The sequence below is a fragment of the Rhinopithecus roxellana genome, chromosome 10 (assembly GCF_007565055.1).
Source record: "Rhinopithecus roxellana isolate Shanxi Qingling chromosome 10, ASM756505v1, whole genome shotgun sequence".
Classification (NCBI taxonomy): Eukaryota; Metazoa; Chordata; class Mammalia; order Primates; family Cercopithecidae; genus Rhinopithecus; species Rhinopithecus roxellana.
Window position 1 is genome coordinate 88,887,630 of NC_044558.1, and position 24,658 is coordinate 88,912,287.

Below are 24,658 nucleotides of genomic sequence, written 5' to 3' on the forward strand. Positions count from 1 at the left end.
GCGTGATACTGGTTCACCGTAACCTCTGCTTCCTGGGTTCAAGCTGTTCTCCTGCCTCGGCCTCCCGAATAGCGGGGATTACGGGCATGTGTCACTATGCCCGGCTAATTTTTGTATTTTTAGTAGAGATGGGGTTTCACCATGTTGCCCAGACTGGTCTCAAACTCCTGACCTCAGGTGATCCACCTGCCTCGACCTCCCAAAGTGCTGGGATTGCAGGCATGAGCCACCGTGCCTGGCCCAGGTTGTTTTTTTAGATACCAGACCTTCTCTTTTCCTTTGAACACCCACCCCTGCCCCGCTTTCAGTCTACGTGACTCAGAGGGGCTATTTCCTCTCACTACCTCAAGAGTTCAACAGCTGACCCAGGCCTGGCCAGTGCGCCACATCTCACCAGCTGAAGTAATTGGTTTGGGACAAACAAATGAGAGTCAGCCTTAGGACTTTTGGTGGAGCTTTCGGGATGCAGGGGTTGTTAAGCTGCTAGAACATAAGCACGGAACTGCTGCGGGCTGTCTTACCACCACATGGGTCCAGCTGCCTGAAAATCAAACTGTTTCAAAGGAAACCAGAATTGAGGGATGGCCGAGACACAATTCTTTTTTTTTTTTTTTTTCCCAGAGATAGGGTCTCAGGCTGGAATGTAGTGGCGCAATCTCGGCTCACTGCAACCTCCACCTCCCAGGTTTAAGTGATCCCCATGCTTCAGCCTCCTGAGTAGCTGGGATTACAGGTATGGGCCACCATGCCTGGCTAGTTTTTTTTTTTTTTTTAGTAGAGAGGGGCTCAGGCTGGTCTCCAACTCCTGAGCTCAAGTGATCCGCCTGCCTCAGCCTCCCAAAGTGCTGGGATTACAGGCGTGAACCACTGTGCCTGACTGAGAGACACAATTCTGTATCAACACTGGGAGTCTCTGAATCCAACTGTATCTGAAGCTCATACAGTTATGTAAACCAAATAAAGTCTTTCTTTTACTTAAGCCATATTTGAATTGGTTTTCTTTTCTTGTCTTTTTTTTTTTTTTTTTCTTTTTTGATATAGGGTCTAGCTCTGTCGCCCAGGCTGGAGTGCAGTGGCACGATCATGGCTCACTGCAGCCTCCATCTCCTGGGCTCAGGCGATCCTCCCACCTCAGAGTAGCTGGGACCACAGGAGCTTATAACCATGCCTGGCAAATTTTTTAAGTTTTTGTAGAGATGGGGGTCTCACAATGTTGCCCAGGCTGGTCTCAAACTCCCGGCTCAAGCGATCCTCCCACTTTGGCCTTCCAAAATGCTGCGATTACAGGCGTGAGCCACCACGCCCAGCCTTGATGGCAACCCCAAAATTTGGCCTGATGATGTTTTCATGCCTGGTGTCATAATGTTGCCCTAAGAGGCATGTACCGTCACCTTGTGCTTTTTTTTTTTTTTTTTTTGAGACGGAATCTCGCTCTGTCGCCCAGGCTGGAGTGCAGTGGCGCGATCTCAGCTCACTGCAAGGCCCGCCTCCCGGGTTTACGCCATTCTCCTACCTCAGCCTCCCGAGTAGCTGGGACGACAGGCTCCCGCCACCACGCCCGGCTCAGTTTTTGTATTTTTAGTAGAGACGGGGTTTCACCGTGTTAGCTAGGATGGTCTCGATCTCCTGACCTCGTGATCCGCCCGCCTCGGCCTCCCAAAGTGCTGGGATTACAGGCGTGAGCCACTGTGCCTGGCCCTCTTGTGCTATTAATCTACATTTAAATATCGATCATAATCTGGAACCCTGGAGAACCCTTCTTGAACCAGCCTATACATTTTTGGCCTACACAACCTCTAGCTAGCCCCTGTAGCGAGCACTGTAAGTGCCCCACGGAGGCCCTTTCTGATCCCTTTTGCCAGGTTCCTATCCTGCAGTTTCATGTGCTTTGCTGGTCTCTGGGGCCTTCAGAGGCTTACCCTTGGACATTGGGGCCTCCTTAGGGGAGAGTCTGAAGTGCAGGAAGTCCCCCCATTAGCCCAGAGCCAAGAATTAGCTGATGTGTATTTTGTGGGACGGGACAAACTCTGAGATGAAACTTAGGCTCCCGAGCTCCCTGGGGGATCCAGCTAAGCCTGGGACTTTGCCAGAGCCTGGCTTCCTTCCCTTCCCTGTTCTGTTTCACTCATGATTCCCTTACTGGTTTCTCATAGGAGCACTTCTGTAATAAATCACATGCACCTGAACACAATCTGCTTTAGGGGAAACCAACATAAGACAACCACCCACTCCGCGAAGGGCTTCTTCTCCTTTGATCTAAAACGGTTGCACTTGGCTTCAAGAGGTGAAAGGAAAATCAAGACTACAAACACGCTGCACCAACAGATGGTATTTTTTGGCCGAAGGGTACTTCGGGAGATGTCAAAAACACCAAAGGCAGCTGTTTGTCCTGCAGCAAAAGTCCTAAAAGATTCCAGGACCCACTTTATTTACCTCTCCTTCTTCTAATCCCGAGTCTCAGCAGCCCAGATGTCTTCCTAACACTCTGCACATCACTCTTCTCTTTCAAAGCTGAGGCACCTATCATACCTGGTCCAAAGCTTGTCTTTCTTATTCCCTCACGTTTATCATTCTCAAGATATTTACATGAAGAGGACCATTTCTAAGGACTTCGTGAAACTTGAGTCAGTGAATCATAAAATATTAAGGGCAGAATACTGTGAACCTGACACTTGATTAATGCTACTTACAACAAATGAGTTGCAGAACCAAGATACATAAAAGAGAGTGGCATTGTTCTTTCCCAACGGGGACTCCTGGCTGCTTTCGCACTGGTATTGGGGAATTCATGCAGCCTGTGTTGGAAACACTCCTCATCAGACACTGTTTTCCCTAGGACATGAGTTAAATCCCCCCCACCCAGAAGAAAACCTCAGATGGGCCGTTCCCCCAGAGGGTAGGGCACGCACTAATAAAATCCTAAACTAAACCATCCCACCTGCCCCTGTGTGTCCCCCACATGTTACATTCTTTACAGTATTAACAGGCATGGCTCATTCTTTGCAGTATTAGAGAATTTTATTTTATTGTTTTGGTGGCATGGGCATAACTGGAGAAACCATTGGGGTATTCACTAGTAACCTACATTGTTCGTTTCCTTGGTTCCAGCAGGTAATACACTGGGTTCCGTCACCCTGGAGATGGCTATAGGGAGGCCGAGCGGCTTCCCAAAGTAATAAAGAGTTTGGAATCAGAATTCCAGGTCTGACTCCCAGAAGACTGTTCTATCCGTTTCCTTACATACCTGCACTTCTATCAGTCTTCTCCAGCTCCAATTTCTTGTGCCCCTTTGACATCATCCGCAGGCAGGATGATCTTTCCGATAAAAACCAGTTGCAGAAGTTCCTGTTGCTTCCGTTTGGTTCTTCCTCAGGGTAGGGAGAACAGAGCAGCTGCATTCACGTGGCCCCATTTCCCTCTGCTTCCCCTTCCCACTTGATTATTCAGGCAAGTGGGATTGTAACATCGTGGCCATTGCCATAGTAACAGAGCTTGAAAGATGCTACACTGCCCTGGAACAGACGTCTTGCTGGGTACCAGGAGAAAGCCAGGGATGCCAAGCCAAGGGGAAAGTCCTGGCTTCGTGGCACACAGGGGTGAATGTCCTGAATCTATGGCAGGGGTGGGGGCAGGGGACATGTTAATACTGGCTGACAGCGAGGTGGCTGCAAAGCTCCTCCATTTCTCCTGGGGCTTACATGCTAATCTGCCCACTGGCCACACAGATTGCTTTCTCTGCAATGCCATTGGTGCCAGCCTGTTGTGCTGAGGTTGACAATAAGAGAACAGAGTTGGGAGAGGAATAGGGCAGGCAAGATTCCAGTGGCTTCTGCATGGTCACCTGTGCCATCTCATCCCAGATTTCAGAGCAGGGAGCATTTCAGAGGTGGAGAAGTGGCTCTGTCATAGAGATCACAGAAGCACAGATGGTTACGGTGCTCCAGGCCGCCACCCTGGTTGGTGGAGACATCCATAACATGGGTTGTCCTGTTTGCTACCAGAGGGGATGGCAATGTCCACAGGAGCCGCTGACAGGCCTGAGACTTATGTGAGGGAGATGACAGAATAGAAAGAGGAGAAAGACATAAAGACAGGAGACCAAGGGGTAACCACATCTGGGCCAAAACTGACCTTTCTTTCTTTCTTCTTTTTTTTTTGTTTTTTAAGACAGAGTCTTGGTCACTCTGTCACCCAGGCTGGAGTGCTGTGGTGCAATCTCGGCCCACTGCAACCTCTGCCCCCCGGGTTCAAGTGATTCTCCTGCCTCAGCCTCCAGAGTAGTTGGGATTACAGGCACCCACCACCACACCCAGCTAATTTTTATATTTTTAGTAGACCGGTCTCTAACTCCTGATCTCAAGTGATCCACCCACCTTGGCCTCCTAAAGTGCTGGGATTACAGGCCGGAGCCCCCATTCCTGGCGAAAATGGCAATTAATTTAAGGGCTATGTTTTTCTGTGGACCCAGCCACAAGTAGATTTCAGGATCTAGCATTCATTGTTCTTAACATAGTTCATATCTAACAGGCTATGTGCCTGGGCCACTCATTCTTAACCAGGATGAGCATTAAAATCACCTTGTATGCATTTATTTATTTATTTATTTATGAGATGGAGTCTCACTCTGTTGTCCAGGCTGGGGTGCAGCTGCTCACTACAACTTTTGTCTCCCGGGTCCAAGCAATTATCCCTGCCTCAGCCTCCTGAGTAGCTGGGATTACAGGCACCCACCACCATGCCCAGCTAATTTTTGTGGTTTTTAGTAGAGAGGGGGTTTTGCCATGTTGGCCAGGCTAGTCTTGAACTCCTGACCTCAGGCGATCCGCTTGCTTCAGCCTCCCAAAGTGTTGGCACTACAGGCATGGGCCACTGCATCCGGCCTCTTGTTTGCTTTTAGAAAACCATGTCTGCTGGGCCCCACGCCTGGAATGTCTGAAGGGCAGATCAGTCTGGCGGTTAAGAGTGCGGGCTCTGCTGGGGATAGTGGAGTGTGCCTGTAGTTGCAGCTACTTGGGAGGCTGAGGAGGGAGGATCACTTGAGCCCAGGAGTTTGAATCCAGCCTGGACAACCTGGATTTTTATTAGAGACCTCATCTCTAATTAAAAAAAAAAAAATTTTTTTTTTTTAAATGTGGGTTCTAAAGCTGTCCCAGGTGTCTGTTGGAAACTCAGCCCACCCGTGCTGGCTGGGTGACCCTGGATAAGTTACCGCACCAAGCTCTGTTCCCAAGTTTCCTCATCTATAAAACAGGGGACCCCACAGTACCTCCCCCATCACAGGGCTGTTGTGAGGGTGACAGCACGGAATCCAAGCAGGATAGTGCCTGCCGAGGACGAAGTATTTGGGATATTAAGTTATTACAGGTATATGGTGGGACCTAACAGCTATATTTTGAAAATACTTTGGGCTGGGTGTGGTGGCTCACGCCTGTCATCCCAGCACTCTGGGAGGCTGAGGCAGGTGGATCACTTGAGGTCAGGAGTTTGAGGCCAGCCTGGACAACGTGGTGAAACCCCATCTCTACAAAAAATAAAAAAAAAATTAGCTGGGCATAGTGGCACACACCTGTTGTCCCAGCTACTTGGGAGGCTGAGGCAGGAGAATCACTTGAACATGGGAGGTGGAGGTTGCAGTGAGCCAAGATCGTGCCACTGCACTCCAGCCTGGGCGACAGAGCGAGTCTCTGTCTCACAGCAACAAAAAAAAAAAAGAAAAAGAAAAAAGAAAATACTTTATAGGACTCACAGGGATTCTAATCTGCAGGCCTGGGCTATCTGGGAGGCAGTGATTTCTAGGCTCCTCCCCAGCCTGTAGCATCAAGTACAAGGTACTAGGTACTAAGTTAAAATAACCAGCAGGTGGGCTGGGCACAGTGGCTCATACCTGTAATAGCACTCAGAACTTTGCGAGGGCAGGGCAGGAGGATTGCTTGAGCCCAGGAGTTTGAGACCACCCTGGATAATATAATGAGTCCTCACCTCTCCTAAAAATAGTAATAATAATAATAAAAATTAGCCAGCCTGGTGGTGCATGCCGGTAGTCCCAGCTACTTGGGAGGCTGAGGCGGGAGGATGGCTTGGGCCCGGGAGTTCAAGGTTGCAGTGCGCTGTGATTGTGCCAGCTGCACTCCAGCCTGGGTGAAGACCCAGATCCTGTCTCAAAAAAAAAAAAAAAAAAAAAAAAAAAAAAAAAAAAAAAAAAGGAATGAGGCTGGGCGTCGTGGCTCACGCCTGTAATCCCAACACTTTGTGAGGCCAAGGCGAGCTGATCATTTGAGGTCAGGAGTTGGAGACCAGTCTGGCCAACATGGCAAAATCCTGTATCTACTAAAAAATACAAAAATTAGCCAAGCATGTTGGTGGGTAATCCCAGCTACTTGGTAGACTGAGGCAGGAGAATCACTTGAACCCAGGAGGTGGAGGTTGCAGTGAGCCGAGATTGTGCCACTGCACTCCAGCCTGGGTGACAGAGTGAGACCCTGTCAAAAAAAAAAAAGAAGGAAGGAAGGAAGGAAGGAGGGAGGGAGGGAGGGAGGGAGGGAAGAGGGGAAGAGAAGGAGGGAGGGAGGGAGGGAGGGAAGGGGGAAGAGAGGGAGGGAGAGAAGGAGGGAGGGAGGGAGGGAAGGGGGAAGAGAGGGAGGGAGGGAAGGGGGGAAGAGAGGGAAGGAGGGAGGGAGGGAAGGATGAAGGGAAAGAAAGAAAATAACCAACAAGTGAGAACTTCATGTATTGCCAGGTCCTTGACTTGGAGCGGAGAAGGAAGACGCATCTAGAAGGGCATCAACTCTGAGTTAGGAAGAGGTCCCCTTTTGCAGGGGAAGGAGGCACGCACTACACCACAGAACGAGAGAGGAAGGTGAAGGTCAGAAGGACAAGACGGGGCGGGGGGTTTTGGGGTCAGAGGTGGTGGAGGGCAAGAGGCAGGATGTCAGTGCTTAAGGCCTGTTTTTCAGGAAGCCCCCGCAGGGCTGGGTCCGGGCATGCTGACCCTCGGCGTCCTTCCGGGTGTCCTCAGTGTTCGGTTGTTCGGTCCTAGTACACCTGGAAGTGTGCGGACGTGGCGCCGTCCTTCCAGCAGCGCAGGGTGTCCACGGCGACCGAGCGGCAGAGCGGGCAGGTGCGCTCGCGGTCCAGCCACAGGCAGAGGCACTCCTCACAGAACACGTGCTGTGGGGACAGCAATCAGCAGGCACCAGGACTCTTTACTGCGCGTCCGCCTCCGTCCCGGGAGCAGGAGACGCGGCAGCGGATTAGACAGACAACCCCTGCCTTCGGGGCGCCTGCACTCGTGTTGGGGAGACAATGCGACTCTAAAATACCGAGTTATCAATAGGAAGCACCAAGATGAAACAGCAGGGGAGGGGCCGGGTGTGGTGGCTCCCGACTGTAATCCCAGCACTTTGGGAGGCCGAGGCGGGCGGATCACCTGAGGCAGGAGTTTGAGACCACCCTGGCCAACATGGTGAAACCCTGTCTCTCCCAAGAGATACAAAAATTAGCCGGGCATGGTGGTGGGCGCCTGTAGCCCCAGCTACTCAGGAGGCTGAGGCAGGAGAATCGTTTGAACCCGGAGGCAGAGGTTGCACTGAGCTGAGTTTGTGCCACTGTACTCCAGCCTAGGTGACAGAGCAAGACTCCGTCTAAAAAAAAAAAAAAAAACAAACCCCCAAAAAACAAAGCAGGAGGGAGAAGGAACAGAGAGGGCTTGGGTGGGTTGGGACATTAAGGAAAACTTCATGGAGATACTGACATTTGGGTAAAACTTGCAGGTGGGTGAGGAGTGAGCCCTGACGAGATCGCAGGGAAAAGTGCTCCTGGCAGCAGGACAGCATATGCAGAGGCCCTGAGGCTGGACTGTGTTTGATGCGTGGGAGGAAAAGGAAGGAGAGGGTAGCTGGGCTGGGGTGCGGGGGGGGGGGGGGGGGGGGGGGGGGGGGGGGTGGATGGGAGAGGGAGATGAGGTCACAGAAGTGATGGAGGGTGAGGGATGCAGATGGTATAGGTCCTGGTGGGCCACTGTGAGGTCTTTGGCTCTTACTCTGAGAGAAGGGGCCATGGCAGGGCTTGGAGCGGAGGAGTGACCTGATATGATTTGCAGTTTAAAGTGATCCGTCTGCCTTCTGGGTTGAGAATAGAACACAAGAGTCAAGAGGAAAGGCAGGTGACTAGTGCTGCAATAAACAGATACATGCACGCATATGTTCACTGCAGCACTATTCACAACAGCAAAGACATGGAATCAACACAAATGCTCATCAGTGATAGACTGGATAGAGAAAATGTGGTTCATAAACACCATGGAATACTATGCAGCCATGAAAAGGAATGAGATCATGTCCTTTGCAGGGACATGGATGGAGCTGGAAGCCATTATTCTCAGCAAACTAACACAGGAGCAGAAAACCAAACACTGCATGTTCTCACTCATAAGTCAGAGCTGAACAATGAGAACACATGGACACAGGGAGGGGAACAACACATACTGGGGCCTGTTGGGGGGCTGGGAGAGGGAGAGCATCAGGATAAATAGCTAATGCATGCGGGGCTTTATACCTAGGTGATGGGTCGATAGGTGCAGCAAACCACCATGGCACATGTTTACCTATGTAACAAACCTGTACATCCTGCACATGCATCCTGGAACTTTAAATTAAATTTAAAAAAAAAAAGAGAGAGAGAGGGCCAGGTGCGGTGGCTCATGCCTGTAATCCCAGCAGTTTGGGAGGCTGAGGCGGGTGGATCACCTGAGGTCAGGAGTTTGAGATCAGCCTGACCAACATGGAGAAACCCCGTCTCTACTAAAAATACAAAATTAGCCGGGTGTGGTGGTGCATGCCTGTAATCCCAGCTACTCGGGAAGCTGAGGCAGGAGAATCACTTGAACCCAGGAGGCAGAGGTTGCAGTGAGCTGAGATCATGCCATTGCACTCCAGCCTGGGCAACAAGAGTGAAACTCCACCTCAAAAAAAAAAAAAAAAAAAAAAAAGAGAGAGAGAGAGAGAGAAAGGCAGGGAGATTGGAAAGACCAATGGGTTCCACCATTCTCTGGCTGTATAACTTGGACAAGTAATGCAACTGCTCTGTGCCTCAGTTTCCCCATCTGTAAAATGGGGATGGAACCCCCTCACTGGAAGATTAATTAACATGTTAAAAGTACTTAGATGTGACAACCAAATGTAGCACATGAGTCTTGATTGGTCCCAGGTGGGGCAAAAAAATCCCAGCTATAAAGGGCGCTTTGAAGGCAACTGGAGAAATCTGAATATGTACCATATATTAAATAATATTTTATGTTATTTAAAAATTTCCTGGGTGGCTAGGCATGGTGGCTTACATCTGTAATCCTAGAACTTTGGGAAGCTGAGGCGGGGAGATCACCTGAGGTCAGGAGTTTGAGACCAGCCTGGCCAACATGGTGAAATCCCGTCTCTACTAAAAATACAAAAATTAGCCAGGCATGGTGGCACACGCCTGTAGTCCCAGCTACTTGGAAGGTTGAGGCAGGAGAATCGCTTGAACCCAGGAGGGACAGGTTGCAGTGAGCCGAGATCACGCCACTGCACTACAGCCTGGGTGACAGAGTGAGCTAGACTCCGTCTCAAAAAAAAAAAAAAAAAAAAAAAAAAAAAAAAAGTATGCCCTTGTTCCTGGGAGATGCACACTGAAGTATTTAGGGATGAAGAATCTAAATGTCTACCACTTACTCTTAACTGGTTTAGGGGAAAAAAAATTGATGTCAAAAAAAGGGCAAATGTAAAAAGTTAATGATCAGTAAATCTGGGTGACAAATAGAAGAGTTTCATGCAACTTTTCTGCAGGTTTGAAATTTTTCAAAATGAAATGTTTGAGGAAAATGATAATACAAAAATCTAAAAAAAAAGTTTTTTTTTAAAAGCAAAACCATAAAAAAGAAGCTGGGCACAGTGGCTCATGCCTATAACCCCAGCACTTTGGGAGGCCAAGGCAGGAGGATGGCTTGAGGCCAGAGACCAGCCTGGGCAACATGGTGAGACTTCCTCCACCCCCATGCCCCATGTCTCTACAAAAAGAAAAAATTAGCTGGGCATAGTGGCATGTGCCATCCCAGCTACTCGGGAGGCTGAAGTGGTGGGAGGATCACTTGAGCCCAGGAGGTTGAGGCTGTAGTGAGCTATGATCATGTCACTGCACTCCAGCCTGGGAGACAGAGTGAGACCTTGGCTAAAAAAATAAAAAATAATATAAAAAAAGAAGGCACTTGGAATAATGGCTGGCAAACAGTAAGTGCTCTGTAAGTGTTAGCTATTATTATAGTAATAATGATTATCTCATGTGTTTATGGTTTATTATCTGTCTCTCCATGCCAGTCTGTAAGCTTCTTGTAAACCCATTCATTCCGAGCATGGTGTACAGTGGGTGCCTAATTGTAGACAGTGCTCTGAAGGAGATTTCCGTGGTATTATGGAGATGTGTGACAGAGGGACCAGTTTGATCCAAGGGGTAGTCAAGGAAGGCTTCCTGGAGGTGGGGACACTTGAGTTGAAGCCTGAAGAACATTTAGCAGTTAACTGGGCAGAAGAGAGGGGATGGAAATAGAACATTCCAGGCTGAAGGAAGCCTCCTGTGCAAAGCTCCTGAGATAGGAAGCTGAGGCACTTGAAGACAGCTGATGTGGCTGTAGTTGGGGGTGCAGGAGAGAGAGGGAGTGGGGAAAGAAGAGAAGTCCACACAGAGCCGTGAAGACTGTCCTGAATTCTCATCATGGTCTGGAGGGCAGGAACCAGGGGTCAGCAAGCCCCGCAGCTTATACAGATTCCCCCTATGGCACCCAATACCCTCTATGATGGCCTTTCTCCCATCCAGCCCCATCCTTGCACCCTGGAGTAACTGATGTCATTGACATGACACATGACCTTCAACCCAAGGCTTATTCACAGCCTTCCAACAAACTTTAGTATCACCCTGGGATGCCCTTTCTCCATCTTGACCAGCTGTGTGCATGCCCAGTTCTTTTGGAAGATTCAGCCAAGCAATCACATCTCCCCTGTTTTACGACGTTGCCCCAATTCCATCCTGTTACTGTCTCCTGCAAATGTAAGTACCGATTGCGTCTTCTCTCCTATGCTGTTCTTCCTGGTGAAAACCCCTCTCAAAGCATTGCATGACACTTCTGGAATTATTTGCAAATTCATCTGATTGTTCACTAGATTAAGAGCTTTCTCTCTCTCTCTCTATATATATATACACACACATACATATATACATATATATACACACACACATATATATATATATTTTTTGAGACAGGGTCTTGCTCTGTTGTCTAGGCTTGAGTGTAGTGGTGTGATCACAGCTCACAGCAGCCTTGATCTCCTGGGCTTGAGTGACCCTCCTGCTTCCACCTCCCAAGTAGCTACGACTATAGGCATGTGCCACCATGCCTGGCTAATTTTTAATTTTTTTTGTGGAAATAGAGTCTCACTCTGTTGCCCAGGCTGGTCTCAAACTCCTGGCTTCATGTGATCCTCCCACCTTGGCCTCTCAAAGTGCTGGGATCATAGGTGTGAGCCACTGTGCCCAGCCACTGGATTGAGAGCTTTCTGAGGGCAGAACCTGGTTTTATGCTGAGTACGGTTCTTGCTCAGATGCTCAGTAAATACCTGTCGACGAACCGAATGGGATTTAACTATGCTACCCTGGACAAAAGAGGTACTTACACATGAGAATGCAACACAACCCCTGTTCACATAAACTTGAGTTAGGTGAATGGGAAATAGTCATGAAATTTAGCAGTTTTTTCACTCATTCATTCAACACATTCATTGAGGCTCTCACACTTCTAATTTAATAGTTCTCAGATGTTCTGGTGCCAAGACCCCTTTATATTTTTAAAAAACACTGAAAACCTCAAAGAACTTCTGTCTATGTGGTTTAAATTTGTCTATATTTACCAATCTAGAAATATTAGAAATACTTTGAAATAGAAATGGAGACATATTTAAAACATAATGGCCAGGCATGGTGGCTCATGCCTGTAATCCCAGCACTTTGGGAGGCCAAAGCGGGCGGATCACAAGGTCAGGAGTTCAAGAACACCCTGGCCAACATGGCGAAAGTCCATCTCCTATAAAAATACACAAATTAGCTGGGCATGGTGGCATGTGCCAGTAATCCCAGCTACTCGGGAGGCTGAGGCAGGAGAATTGCTTGAACCATGACCCGGGAGGTGGAGGTTGCAGTGAGCTGAGATCATGCCACTGCACTCCAGCCTGGGCTACAGAGTGAGACTCCATCTCAAAACCAAAACCAAACCAAAACAAACAAACCCCATAATACACAAGCTCATATTCATGAGCCGCCAGAGTGATGACCTCCTCACAGGCGATACAGTCTCTGGAAAACTCCACTGTACACTTATGAAAGAACTACAGCAAAAAGGCCAATAATGTCTTAGTATTATTATATAAATGGTTTTGACCTCACAGACTCCCTGAAAGGAACCCCCAGGGGTACCCTGGCCACACTTTGGGAACCACTGTTCTAACTGCTTAGTCAACATCTGCCCCGCCCTCTAGGTGGTAAACATCATGAGGGCAGCCATGTTGTTATCGTACTCCTACTGTCCAGCCCTGAGCTGGCATAGAGTAGGGGCTCTGTCAATGGAGAGGACAAATGAATGGGAATGCAGATGACAAATGGCCAAACAGGAAAGTCTAGCGATACTAGGGTGATGAAGGCCCGGTCCCTGCCCTCCGGGAGCTCACAATCCCTTCCTCAGAGAAATGGGAGGACAGAATCTGGTGTCAAATGAAAAGGTTCAAAAAACCAGGTCTACCCAGGGCCCAGCTGAGGAGTTCATGGCTATGAACTGCCTCCAGCATGTGGAGAAAGGGATGAACGTCTACAGAGGAAGAGGGAGGAAGAAGGAGCCTTTCTCAACTGGGAAGGATAGGATCGGGTGGATTGATGGGCAGTGGGGAAGGCAGGTGGCCCTGGATTGTTTTTTTGTTTGTTTCTTGGGTTTTCTTTGTTTGTTTGTTTGTTTGTTTTTGAGACAGGGTCACACTCTGTCACCTGGGCTGGAGTGCAGTGGTGTGATTATGGCTCACTGCAGCCTCGACCTTCCGGGGCTCTAGCGATCCTCCCACCTCAGCCTCCTGAGTAGCTGGGACTCCAAGCATGCACCACTGCACCCAGCTAATGTTTGTATTTTTTGTAGAGTTGGGGTCTTGCTATGTTGGCCAGGCTGGTCTCAAACTCCTGGGCTCAAGCGATCCACTCACCTCAGCCTCCCAAAATGCTGGGATTATAGGTGCGAGCCACTGTGCCCAGCTGGCCTTGGATTGTTAACCGCCCCCTGGTTGTGCCTCCCAGAGCACAGAGTTGGGGTTAAACCAATCACCTCATCCTCACCCCAAATTCTATCCACACGCTCCAGGTCTTGCCCAAAGATCCAGAGCAGGCAGGTGGGGGCTTGGGACAAGAGTCTGCAATCACAGGAGCCAGTCCCAATGTGAAAGAAGAGGCTTTGAGTGGTAGAGGCGCATTTCTTGACCTAGCACTTTGTGTTCACCGTGAGCTGAGAAAGAAGGAAGCAGCCAGGACTGGGTCCAGGGGGATGGATGCAGGTGAGGAAGAGAACAGGCAGTCATGAGCCACTACCCCTTATAAAGCATAAACACGCCAGGCACGGTGGCTCATGCCTGTAATTCCAAAACTTTGGGAAGCCAAGGTGGGTAGATCACTTGAGGCCAGGAGTTCATGACTAGCCTGGCTACCATGGCAAAACTCTGTCTCTACTAAAAATGCAAAAATTAGCTGGGCATGGTGGTGGGTGCCTGTAATCCCACCTATTCGGGAGGCTGAGGCAAGAGAATCGCTTGAACCTGGGAGGCAGAGGTTGCAGTGAGCCAAGACCATGCCGCTGCACTCCAGGCTGGGTGACACAGAGAGACTCAGTTTCAAACAAACAAACAAACAAATAAATAAAGTAGGAACACGATACCAGGCCCTGCCAATGTTCTTGATGTGCATAATTGCACCCCAGTCTCATAACAGCAAACAGGTCAGTGAGACTCAGAGATGAGCACCTTGGGTGCACAGCTAAGTTGCACACAGTTGCTAAGTGGCAGGGTGGGAATCCAACTTCGGGCATGTGAGAGGCAGATTTCCATGATGGCCCCCAGTATCCCCTTCTCCTGGTGTTCATAGCCTCGTGCATCCCCTTCCCTTAAGTAAGAGTGGTGCCTAGTGACCTGCTTCCAACCAGCAGGATACAGTGAAGGTGATGGGATGTCCTTTCTGGGATTAGGTTACAAAAGACTGTGACTTCCAGAACTCAGGGTATCTACTGGCCACAAGAGCCAGTGAGAAACTGAGGCCTCCAGTCCCACAGCCCATGAGGAACGGAATCCTACCAGCAACCACACGGTGGAGTTTGGATGCAGCTCCTTCCCGAGTTGAGCCAGGAGATGACCACAGCCCTGGCAATACCTTGACTGCAGCCTGTGAGAGGCCCTTGGCAGAGGACACAGCTAAGTTGTACCTGGATCCTTTTTTTTTTTTTTTTTTGAGACAGTCTTGCTCTGTCGCCCAGGCTAGAGTACAGTGGCATGATCTTGACTCACTGCAACCTCTGCCTCCCGGATTCAAGTGACTCTCCTGCCTCAGCCTCCTGAGTAGCTGGGACTACAGGTGTGCGCCATCATGCCTAGCTAACTTTTGTATTTTTAGTAGAGACGGGGCTTCACCATGTTGGCCAGGCTGGTCTCAAACTCCTGACCTCAGGTGATCCACCTGCCTCGGCCTCCCAAAGTGCTGGGATTACAGGTGTGAGCCACCACCCCCAGCCTTTTAATTTTTTTGAGACATGGTCTCCCTCTGTCACCCAGGCTATGGTACAGTGATGCAATCTTGGCTCACTGCAGCCTCCGCCTCTTGGGCTCAGGCAATCCTCTCACCTCAGCCTCCTGAGTAGCGGGGACCACAGTCGTGTACCACCACACTCGGCTAATTTTTGTATTTTTTGTAGAGATGGGGTCTCGCTATGTTGTTCAGGCTGGTCCTGAACTTCTGGTCTCAAGCAATCTGCTTACCTTGGCCTCCCAAAGTGCTGGGATTTCAGGCATGAGCTACCATGCCCGGCTTGTGCCTGGATTTTTGACCTGCAAAAACATTTGTTGCTTTAAGCCACTGAGTTTTGGGGTAACTTGTTACACAGCAATCGATAACTGATACAAAAAGCATCTGACTTTGTAGTGAAAACTCTTACTCATTATAGAGAATCTGGGAAAGGATGTTTGAAGCATTTAATTATGAAAAAATGACATAACTGAAAATGTGGCTACAACCAGAAAGGACACACACACACACACACACACACACACAGACACAGACACATACCCCTAACCTCAGATCCTTTTCAGTCACACAAACCAGGCCAACTACGTCCAGATTTAGAATTACATACTAATACTGAATATTGGTATAACACACTATGATTTTCAAAACCCATACACAGCCCTATACATCATCTCATATGACTCTTAAAAAATCCTACAAGTTGCCCAGCAGCTTGTCCATCTTGGGTGACAGATGACATGGAGGGTCAGGGTCACAATGAAATGCACTGCTCAGGGTTACAGAGTTAGTGCCTAGGATATTGCTGGTGCTCAATAAGCCCTCAAAGCATAGATGACTGGATGGAGGAGTCAGAGGCAGGTGTCAAGAACTCTGATCCCAGCTCGGCCATTCATTCATTCCAAGGAGGCAATGTGCACAGGCCTGGGTGGACACAGCAGGGACTATTCCCAGGAATTTCTGGAAAAAGTGCTCTGATCTTTTAATATAGCCCTAGGGACATCTCAAAGCCTGAGGCCACGCCTTGTGGAATGGGCACGGCCAATGGCATCAGAGGCTCTGGATTTGAATCCTGGTGTGACTGAAGAACAACAGGACCTCAGGCAAGTCCCCCCCTTTGTTTTTCTAAGCCTGAGTCTTTGTCTCTATTAAATAGGGTTATTATTTCCCTCCCAAAGTGTCTGTGAGGATGGGGACAGATAAGGCCTATAAAGCATCAAGTATGAAGAACTTGTAAGCACGAAATCAACAGGAGTCACCATTCTCTTGCCCTCTTTCCTTCATATCATAAAACATGCAAAAAAACCAAACTCACAGTGACCAAGAATTGGAGGACAGTTCATTCTCTAAATGCACTCTCACTCTTCGATTCGGCAAAGGATTCTTTTAAATAAACCAAGCTTCTCACTTGGTGTTCAAACTGCCCTTTCCCTAGCTCCCAGTAGCCTGTCAGAGGGCACACCATAAATACTTGCAGAGTGCCTAACTGGGCAAGTGCGCTCTCTGAGCAGAGAGTTCTTACCTCAGGACATGCTCAGTGTCTGCCTGACTAGCTTCGATTAACAATCTGCTTCCTGAGCCCTAGCTCAGGGGGTGGTGGAAGGAGTGGGAGTGACATATTGAGCTTCATTTGATGAATCTTTAAAGGGGCGACAAGGTGTGGCTTTAGCCTAGTGGGCCCCTCCCTTCCTTCCTTCCTCCCTCCCTTCCTCCCTTCCTTCCTTCCTTCCTTCTACATATCCATTCACCCTCCCACCCACCTATATACCCACCCATCTGTCCATTCATTTGCTCACCCACACTGTCACTCACCCACTTATACCTCTATCTACCCACCTTTAACTCACCCGCCCACTCCTCCACTTGGACATCATTCCATCCATCTGTCCATTTGTCCATCCATTCTATTTACCCACTCATCTGTCCATCCATCTGCCCATCCATACAGTCACTCACCCACTTATACCTCTATCCACCTACCTTTCACTCACCCACCAACTTCTCTACTTGGCCACCATCCAATTCATCCACCCATCCATCCACCCATCCATCCATCCATCCATCCATCCATCCATCCATCCATCCATCCATCCATCCAATTTACTCACCCTTCTGTCCATCCATTTGCCCATCCATCCATTCATTCACCCACTTATACCTCTATCCACCTACCTTTCACTCACCCACCAGCTTCTCTACCTGGCCACCATCCAATTCTATCCATCCACCCATTCATCCATGCATGCATGCATGCATCCATCCATCCATCCACCCACCCACCCATCCAATTTACTTACCCATCAGTCCATCCATTTGCCCATCCACACAGTCACTCACCTACTGATATCTCTATCCACATACCTTTGCATTCACCCACCCATTCCTCCACCTGGCCACCATCCTATCCATTCATCTATCCACCCATCCCATCCGTCTACCCATCCATCCCTCCACCCATCTCATCCATCCATCTCCATAGTATTCATCTACATATTCCATTCAACCATCCCATCCATCCATCCATCCATCCTATCTGTGCATCTGTGCATCCATGTATCCATCCATTCATCCACACATCCATCCATCCATCCATGCGTCCATTCATGCATCCATGCATCCAATCCAATCCATCCATCCATCCATCCATCCATCCATCCATCCATCCATCCATCCATCCTATTTACCCACACATCTGTCCATCTATTTGTCCACCCACACAGTCATTCACCTACTTATATCTCTATCTACCCACCTTTGCACTCACCCACCCATTCCTCCACCTGGCTGTCATCCTATCCATCCATTTATCCACCCATCCCATCTTCCACCCATCCATCCATCCACCCCTCTCATCCATCCATCCATCCATCTACATCCTACTTATCTACACATTCCATCCAACCATCCCATCCATCCATCCATCCACCCATCCATCCATCCCATCTGTTCATCCACGCATCCATGTATCCATCCATCCATCCATCCATCCATCCATCCATCCATCCATCCATCCCTCCATCCTATTTACCCACACATCTGTCCATCCATTTGCCCATCCACACAGTCATTCACCTATTTATATCTCTATCTACCCACCTTTGTACTCACTGACCCATTCCTCTACCTGGCCACCATCCTATCCATCCATCTATCTACCCATCCCATCCATCCATCCATCCATCCATCCATCCATCCATCCATCCATCCACCCATCCACCCATCTACCCATCCATCCGTCCATCCATCCATCCACCCACCCATCCCATCCCATCCATCCATCCATCCATCCATCCACCCACCCACCCACCTACCCATTCATCCTATTAATCTGAACATTCCATCCAACCATCCCATCCATCCGTCCGTCCATCCATCCATCCATCCATCCATCCATCCATCCATCCATCCAATATTTACTGAGACAATACTGTGGCTCTGCTGCTAAACAAGACAGACATGGCATCTGCTCTCATGTTGCTTGTGATTTGGCAGAAGGGAGACAGACCTTGCCCATCTAACTACCCAATGAACTATCTAGTTAACAATTGGAATAAGTGCTAAGAAGGAAAAACACAGGCATCTATGAGACCATATAGCTGGGGACGCGACTAGTCTGGGGGAAGCAGAGTCAGGAAAGGCTTTATGGAGGAAGCAACATTGAAGCTGAGTCATTTATTCGTTCATTCATTCAATGCTTTTAGGAATCAGCATGGCCATTTACCTGTGTGAATCATCTCTGCCTTTCCAGGCCTAGCTCACAGCAGCAGAGCAAGACTAAAATGTGTGCCTGGCCTGGTCATATGTACAGTCTTCAACCAGCATTGGGTGTGGCTGTTACTCCTAGATCTGAGACAATGGGTGTCTTCTCTGACCCCTTCAAGAATTTCTAATCCAGCTGTGGGAAGACATAGTGGTATCAGGAGAAGAATGGAGGAGAGACAAACAGACTGAGGCTTAGAGAGCTTGTCAGACTCTCACCTTGACATCATGTTCAAATCGTCCCTGCTACCAAGAAGGAACTACAGATGGCTCTGAAGCATGTGAAAAGATGCTCAACCACGCTCATAATTAGGGAAATGCAAATTAAAACTGCACTGAGATACCGTTTGTCACCTGTCAGATTGGCAAAGCTCAAAAGAGGCTTGGTAACGCTGTGTGTTGGTAAGGGAGGGAGCAAGAGGCTGTGTCATACTGTACACTAGGAGCATAAGTGGATACACTCTTTACAGAGGGCAGTTTAGCAATAACTGTCAAAACTGTGTACCCTCTGACCCAGTAATTCTGCCGCTAGGAATTTATCCTACCAAGAGCTCATGTGTGTGTGAAATGGGATGTATGCCCATAAGGGCTAATATTTATTGAACCCTAACTATGCGCCAGAAGCAGTTCTAAATGCTTCCCTTGAATTAACCTTTAATTAACACGATGGGCCCAGGTTGGTGCAATTGATCTCCCCATTCTGGATCACTCATGACAGTCTTATTTGTAATAACAAAAGATTATCAGCTACTAACTGCCTATCAATAGAAGAATGGTTAAACAAACTGTGCTCTATCCATAAAACGGCACGTTATGCAGCTATAAAATAGGATAAGGAGCAATCTCTAAGACAGAATTTTAAGTTAAAAAGGAAGGTGCAGAAAACAATAGGTAGAATGTACTATAACTTATGTTTTTTTTAAAAAAGATATGTATGTGTGTATAAATACATACACACATATACATACATATGGTGACGGGCCTCCTTTTTATATCTTTCAAAGATTTTTTTAAAATAAACTTTTTATTTTGGAATAATTTAAGGTTTCCAGAAAAGTTGCAAAGATAGCATGGAAAATCCCAGTACACCCCTCACTGGGTTTCAGTTTCCCCTAATGTTATCATCTTGCATTACCGTGGTACATTTGTCAAAGCTAAGAAACCCACGCTGATATGTTACTATCAACTCAACTCCAGACTCTATTTGGATTTCATCAAACCCATTTTCTACTAATGTCCTTCTCTGTTCTGGGATCCAACCCAGGCCCCAGAATGTGTTTAGTCATCATGTCTCTTTAGTCTTCCTTTTGAATGTTGATTCATGCAAATATATTACCCATTTAAAAAGAAATACAATTGAACATGAAAAACAACCTTCCCCTTCCAAATCTCCAAACAGCAATAACAACAACAACAAAAACGCTTGCTGATGTTAAAAAGGAACCCACCTTCTATTGCCGACCCCTAAGCCTTTCTATGCCTTTTGGTCTCCAGGCTATGCCTCCTCCAAAAACCCTTCCCAACCTGGAGCTCATCACTGTCTGCCCTGGTCCCCCGAGACACTGCATGAATCTCTCTTACACAGCACTTATCACTGCCTGCCTCGCTTCACAGTTATTTATGTAAGTGTCTGTCTCCCAGCGGAGACTGTGAGCTTCCAGAGGAGGGGACGGGATCTGCGTGCCCGCTGCCTCTCCTTCCTGGTGTCAGATAGGATGCTTTGACCCCAATACACATTTGCTGAATTGACACCTAGTCCCTGACGTCAGGAGGAGGAGGAGGGACGCATTTAGGGAGTTAAAAGGAACTGGCCAGCACTTACGACTGTGGGCTGGTGACCCGCGCCTAATGAAAACAAATGGTAATAATAATTATACGGATAACAAGCATAATTCTATCAACTTCTATGGTTGAATAATTGAAATTTAGCTCTTTCCATGGATGATCTACTTTAATCATAATAATAGCTCTATGAAGTAGCTGTTATTATTATGTCCTTTTTTTCTTTGAGATGTAGTCTTGCTCTGTTGTCCAGGCTGGAGTGCAGTGGCATGACCTCAGCTCACTGCAACCTCCACCTCCCAGGATCAAGCAATTCTCCTGCCTCAGCCTCCAGAGTAGCTGGGACTACAGGTGTGTGCCACCATGCCTGGCTAATTTTTGCTCATTTTTTTTTTAGTAGAGACAGGGTTTCACCATGTTGGCCTGGCTGGTCTCGAACTCCTGACCTCAGGTGATCTGCCTGCCTTGGCCTTCCAAAATGCTGGGATTACAGGCGTGAGCCACTGCCCCTGGCTACTATTATATCCATTTTAGACATGAGAAACACCAAGGCTCAGAGAGAGAGTGACTGACCCACGGGGGGTCAAGAATGCTGCTGAAATTCACATGCAGGATATTGTGATGTTACACTATACTGAATTTGGCATGTCTACATTTTGCTAAGGAAACCAAGACTCAGAGAGGTGAAATAATGTGCCCAAGTCCACCCAGCTACTAAGAGGCAGAGATGAGATTGGAACCCAGGTCTGGCTGACTCTGGTCTTAACCGGATTACCCCCTAGAGACCCATGCCAGAGACCCAAGGACTGCCCATGGGGAAGGGTCCTGCTCTCCCCAGCCTCAGTCTCCAATGGTCCCGCCTGAGCTCTGCTCACCTGGCACAGGAGAATCAGAGGCTCTCGGAACTCGGCCTGACAGATGGCACAGATGTCACCGGCTTCTGTGCACTGCTGCCCAGTGGCTCGGACTCCATAGTTCTGTTTGAGGGAGGGGAGAGGCAAATACAGCTATGGACGCTCTTGGGAGCCATGCCCTCAGGAGCACTGTGATATCTGTGGGCTGAGGAAGGGGCCACTGCTGTTCCAGCTCCTAATTCCCCGTACCTCAGTGGGGACCACCTGAAGCCAACTCACCTGAGAGGTGCAGAGAAGCTTCAGGGCTTTCCTAACTCCGCCCACGCGTCCACAGATGTCGAAGGACTGAAAGGAGAGCAGGGTGGTGGCTGAAAAGTACCCAAGGATCTCTCATGACCCCTGCATCATCACCTCACCCCATCCCCTCACCCTCCATCCATTTTTGATTCAGAACATTTTTAGGGCTCCTCTTCCCATTTGCACTTCTTCCTTCCCAACAGTGTTGCATGGCTTTTGTCTTGCTGCCTAAGATCAACAGTTTCCCTGGTACCCAGGCCAGAATAGCAAATATATGGCACATATAGTGCCTATTTCCCCTCCCAAGCCCAGGGCAGGCATTGCTAATCGATCACAGCACTCTTACTCTGAGCACAGCCCACCCTGATAACCCTTCTGATACTGCCTGGATTGCCTGGCCAGTCCCGCTGGAAGGAAGGAGAGAGAAGAACTCATGCATCCTCCCAGGATTCTCTAAAGCTAGAAATGGAGAGCCAAAGAGAAAAAGAAGGATGTATGGATTTTTAGGGGGTAAAAAATCCTCTGATTTGTACTAATGATGAAAAGAAAAGCACTGCATACTAATTTGAGGAGTTGAGGGTGTGCAATTTAGCATGGATACTATTTTTGAGGTAAGAGAGATAGAAAACATTCAGTAGAAGTGTGGTTGGGAGCTTTTGGCTTTCGAGGCTGCCTGCCTGGCTTCAAGGCTTGTTCTGTTGTCTTTACCTGAGTGATCTTGGGCAAGTAACCTCGGTTTCTAACCTCCCTGAACCTCAGTTCCTTAACCTGTAAAATGGGAATAATGGGGGCCAGGTAGGGTGGCTCATGCCTGTAATCCCAGCACTTTGGGAGGCTGAGGCGTGTGGATCACTTGAGGTCAGGATTTTGAGACCAGCCTGGCCAACATGGTGAAACCCCATCTCTACTAAAAATACAAAAATTAGCCAGGTATAGTGGTGAATGCCTATAATCACAGCTACCAGAGAGGCTGAGGCATGAGAATCGCTTGAACCCAGGAGGTGGAGGTTGCAATGAGCTGAGATTTTGCCACTGCACTCCAGCCTGGGCAACAGAGCGAGACTCGGTCTAAAAAAAAAAAAAAAGGGAGTAATAATAGTATGTACCTTGAAGGGTTTGTGAAGATGACTATTGGAAAGAATATCATATGGTGAGCTTCATAGGTGAGAAATTAGGGTGGATTAAACCAGAAAAAATACTGATACATGTTACAATGTGGATGAACCTCAAAAATACAATGTTAAATGAAAATGTCAGACACAAAAGGGCACCTATTACATGATTCTGTTTATATGAAACATTCATAATAAGTATATTGATAGAGACAGAAAAAGAAGATTTGTGGTTGCCAGGGTCTGTGGGAAGGGGAGGTTGGAAGAATGGGGAGTGACTGCTTAATGGGTACAAGGTTTCTTTTCAGGGTGATGAAAATGTCTTGGTGGCCGGGCGCGGTGGCTCAAGCCTGTAATCCCAGCACTTTGGGAGGCCGAGACGGGCAAATCACAAGGTCAGGAGATCGAGACCATCCTGGCGAACACAGTGAAACCCCGTCTCTACTAAAAATACAAAAAACTAGCCGGGCGAGGTGGCGGGCGCCTGTAGTCCCAGCTACTTGGGAGGCTGAGGCAGGAGAATGGTGGGAACCCGGGAGGCGGAGCTTGCAGTGAGCTGAGATCCGGCCACTGCACTCCAGCCTGGGAGACAGAGCCAGACTCCGCCTCAAAAAAAAAAAAAAATGTCTTGGAACTAGACAGAGGTGGTGGTGGTTGCATGACATTGTGAATCCGCTCGATGTCATTTAATTGTACACTTTAAAATAGTTACTGGAGGCTGGGCGAGGTGGCTCACGCCTGTAATCCCAGCACTTTGGGAGGCCGAGGTAGGCAGATCACTTGAGGTCAGGAGTTCAAAACCAGCCTAGCCAACATGGTGAAACCCCGTCTCTACTAAATATACAAAAAATTAGCTGGGCGTAGTGGTGGACACCTGTAGTTCCAGTTATTTGGGAGGCTGAGGCAAGAGAATCACTTGAACCCAGGAGCAGAGATTGCAGTGAGCCAAGATTGCGCCACTGAACTCCAGCCTGGGCAACAGAGTGAGACTCTATCTCAAAAGTTAATAAATAAAATAAAAATAAAACAGTTCGTGGTTAATTTCATGTCGTGTGAATTTTCCCTCAATTAAAATAAATAAAGAAATAAATCAGCATGGTTGCTCTAGGCTCCCCCGGAGTCCCCTGAGGCCTTACTGAATGGGGCCCTCCTTAGGCTGGCCCTCCAGCCTTGGGGCCACCTCACCTTGCAGAGGCTGTAGAGAACGATCAGGACCCCTCCCAGGAAGTAGCTGTTGGAGGAGTCGTCACCCATGATGTATTTGTACCACAGCTGGATGGGGACAAGGGATCGGAACAGCTGGCTCAGCTCCTCGATGACCAGATAGAACTTTCCCTGCAACCACACAGAGAACATCAATTATTATTAGCAGTAAAGACCCAAAGGACCCGGCTGGGGGCCCCCTGCCCTGGGTAGTGATGACATTCCAGGTCACAGGCAGGCCATTAATCAGCTCTGGAAAGCACTCAGGCCAGCTCCTAATGGGGCTGCGATATGGCCAGGGAGACGCAGCCCCTGCCCCCTGCCCTCACCCGCCACCCAGCAGCCCAGAAGATCAAAATGCCCAGGATTGAGGATCGAGTTTCAGGGTAGGAGAAACTCTACACCTTCGGGCAGAGGGCTGGAGAGTGGGTCACCCTCTGGGTCTCGCTGCAGCTTGGAGGGCTCAAAGCCCAAGGTGGGGGCACAGTCCCTGCCCTCCGCATCCAGGCCATTCTCATCTTTAGAGGGCTAACTTGAGCATCACAGCGACTGCTGTCAGGGGCCCGGGCAGGATGGGCACAGAATGCAGGTAAGGCCAGGCCATAAGGCCCAAAGCAGGGAGATACATGTCCTTCTTAGCTCCACCACCTGCTCTCTTCCAAGGAGGCAGGATGAATACCTAGCTGTGTTGAGAAAAAACAGGGGCCAGGTGTGGTGGCTCATGCCTGTAATCCCAGCACTTTGGGAGGCTGAGGCAGGTGGATCACTTAAGGTCAGGAGTTCGAGACCAGCCTGGCCAACATGGCGAAACCC

General features: G+C 48.6%; 1 protein-coding gene across 1 annotated transcript in view; it reads right to left on the minus strand.

Annotated features, from left to right (window-relative positions):
* Positions 1 to 2,314: 2,314 nt before the first annotated feature.
* RNFT2 (ring finger protein, transmembrane 2) overlaps positions 2,315 to 24,658 on the minus strand; it is a 112,880-nt gene continuing 90,536 nt past the window's right edge. Inside the window, exons 8-12 of the mRNA XM_010380132.2 lie at positions 23,828 to 23,977; positions 21,513 to 21,578; positions 21,255 to 21,356; positions 6,989 to 7,167; positions 2,315 to 3,611 (exon numbers count right to left, since the gene is read on the minus strand). Coding sequence (XP_010378434.2) covers positions 7,033 to 7,167; positions 21,255 to 21,356; positions 21,513 to 21,578; positions 23,828 to 23,977 — 453 coding nt within the window. The 3' untranslated portion in view covers positions 2,315 to 3,611; positions 6,989 to 7,032. The remainder of the gene's footprint in view (positions 3,612 to 6,988; positions 7,168 to 21,254; positions 21,357 to 21,512; positions 21,579 to 23,827; positions 23,978 to 24,658) is intronic.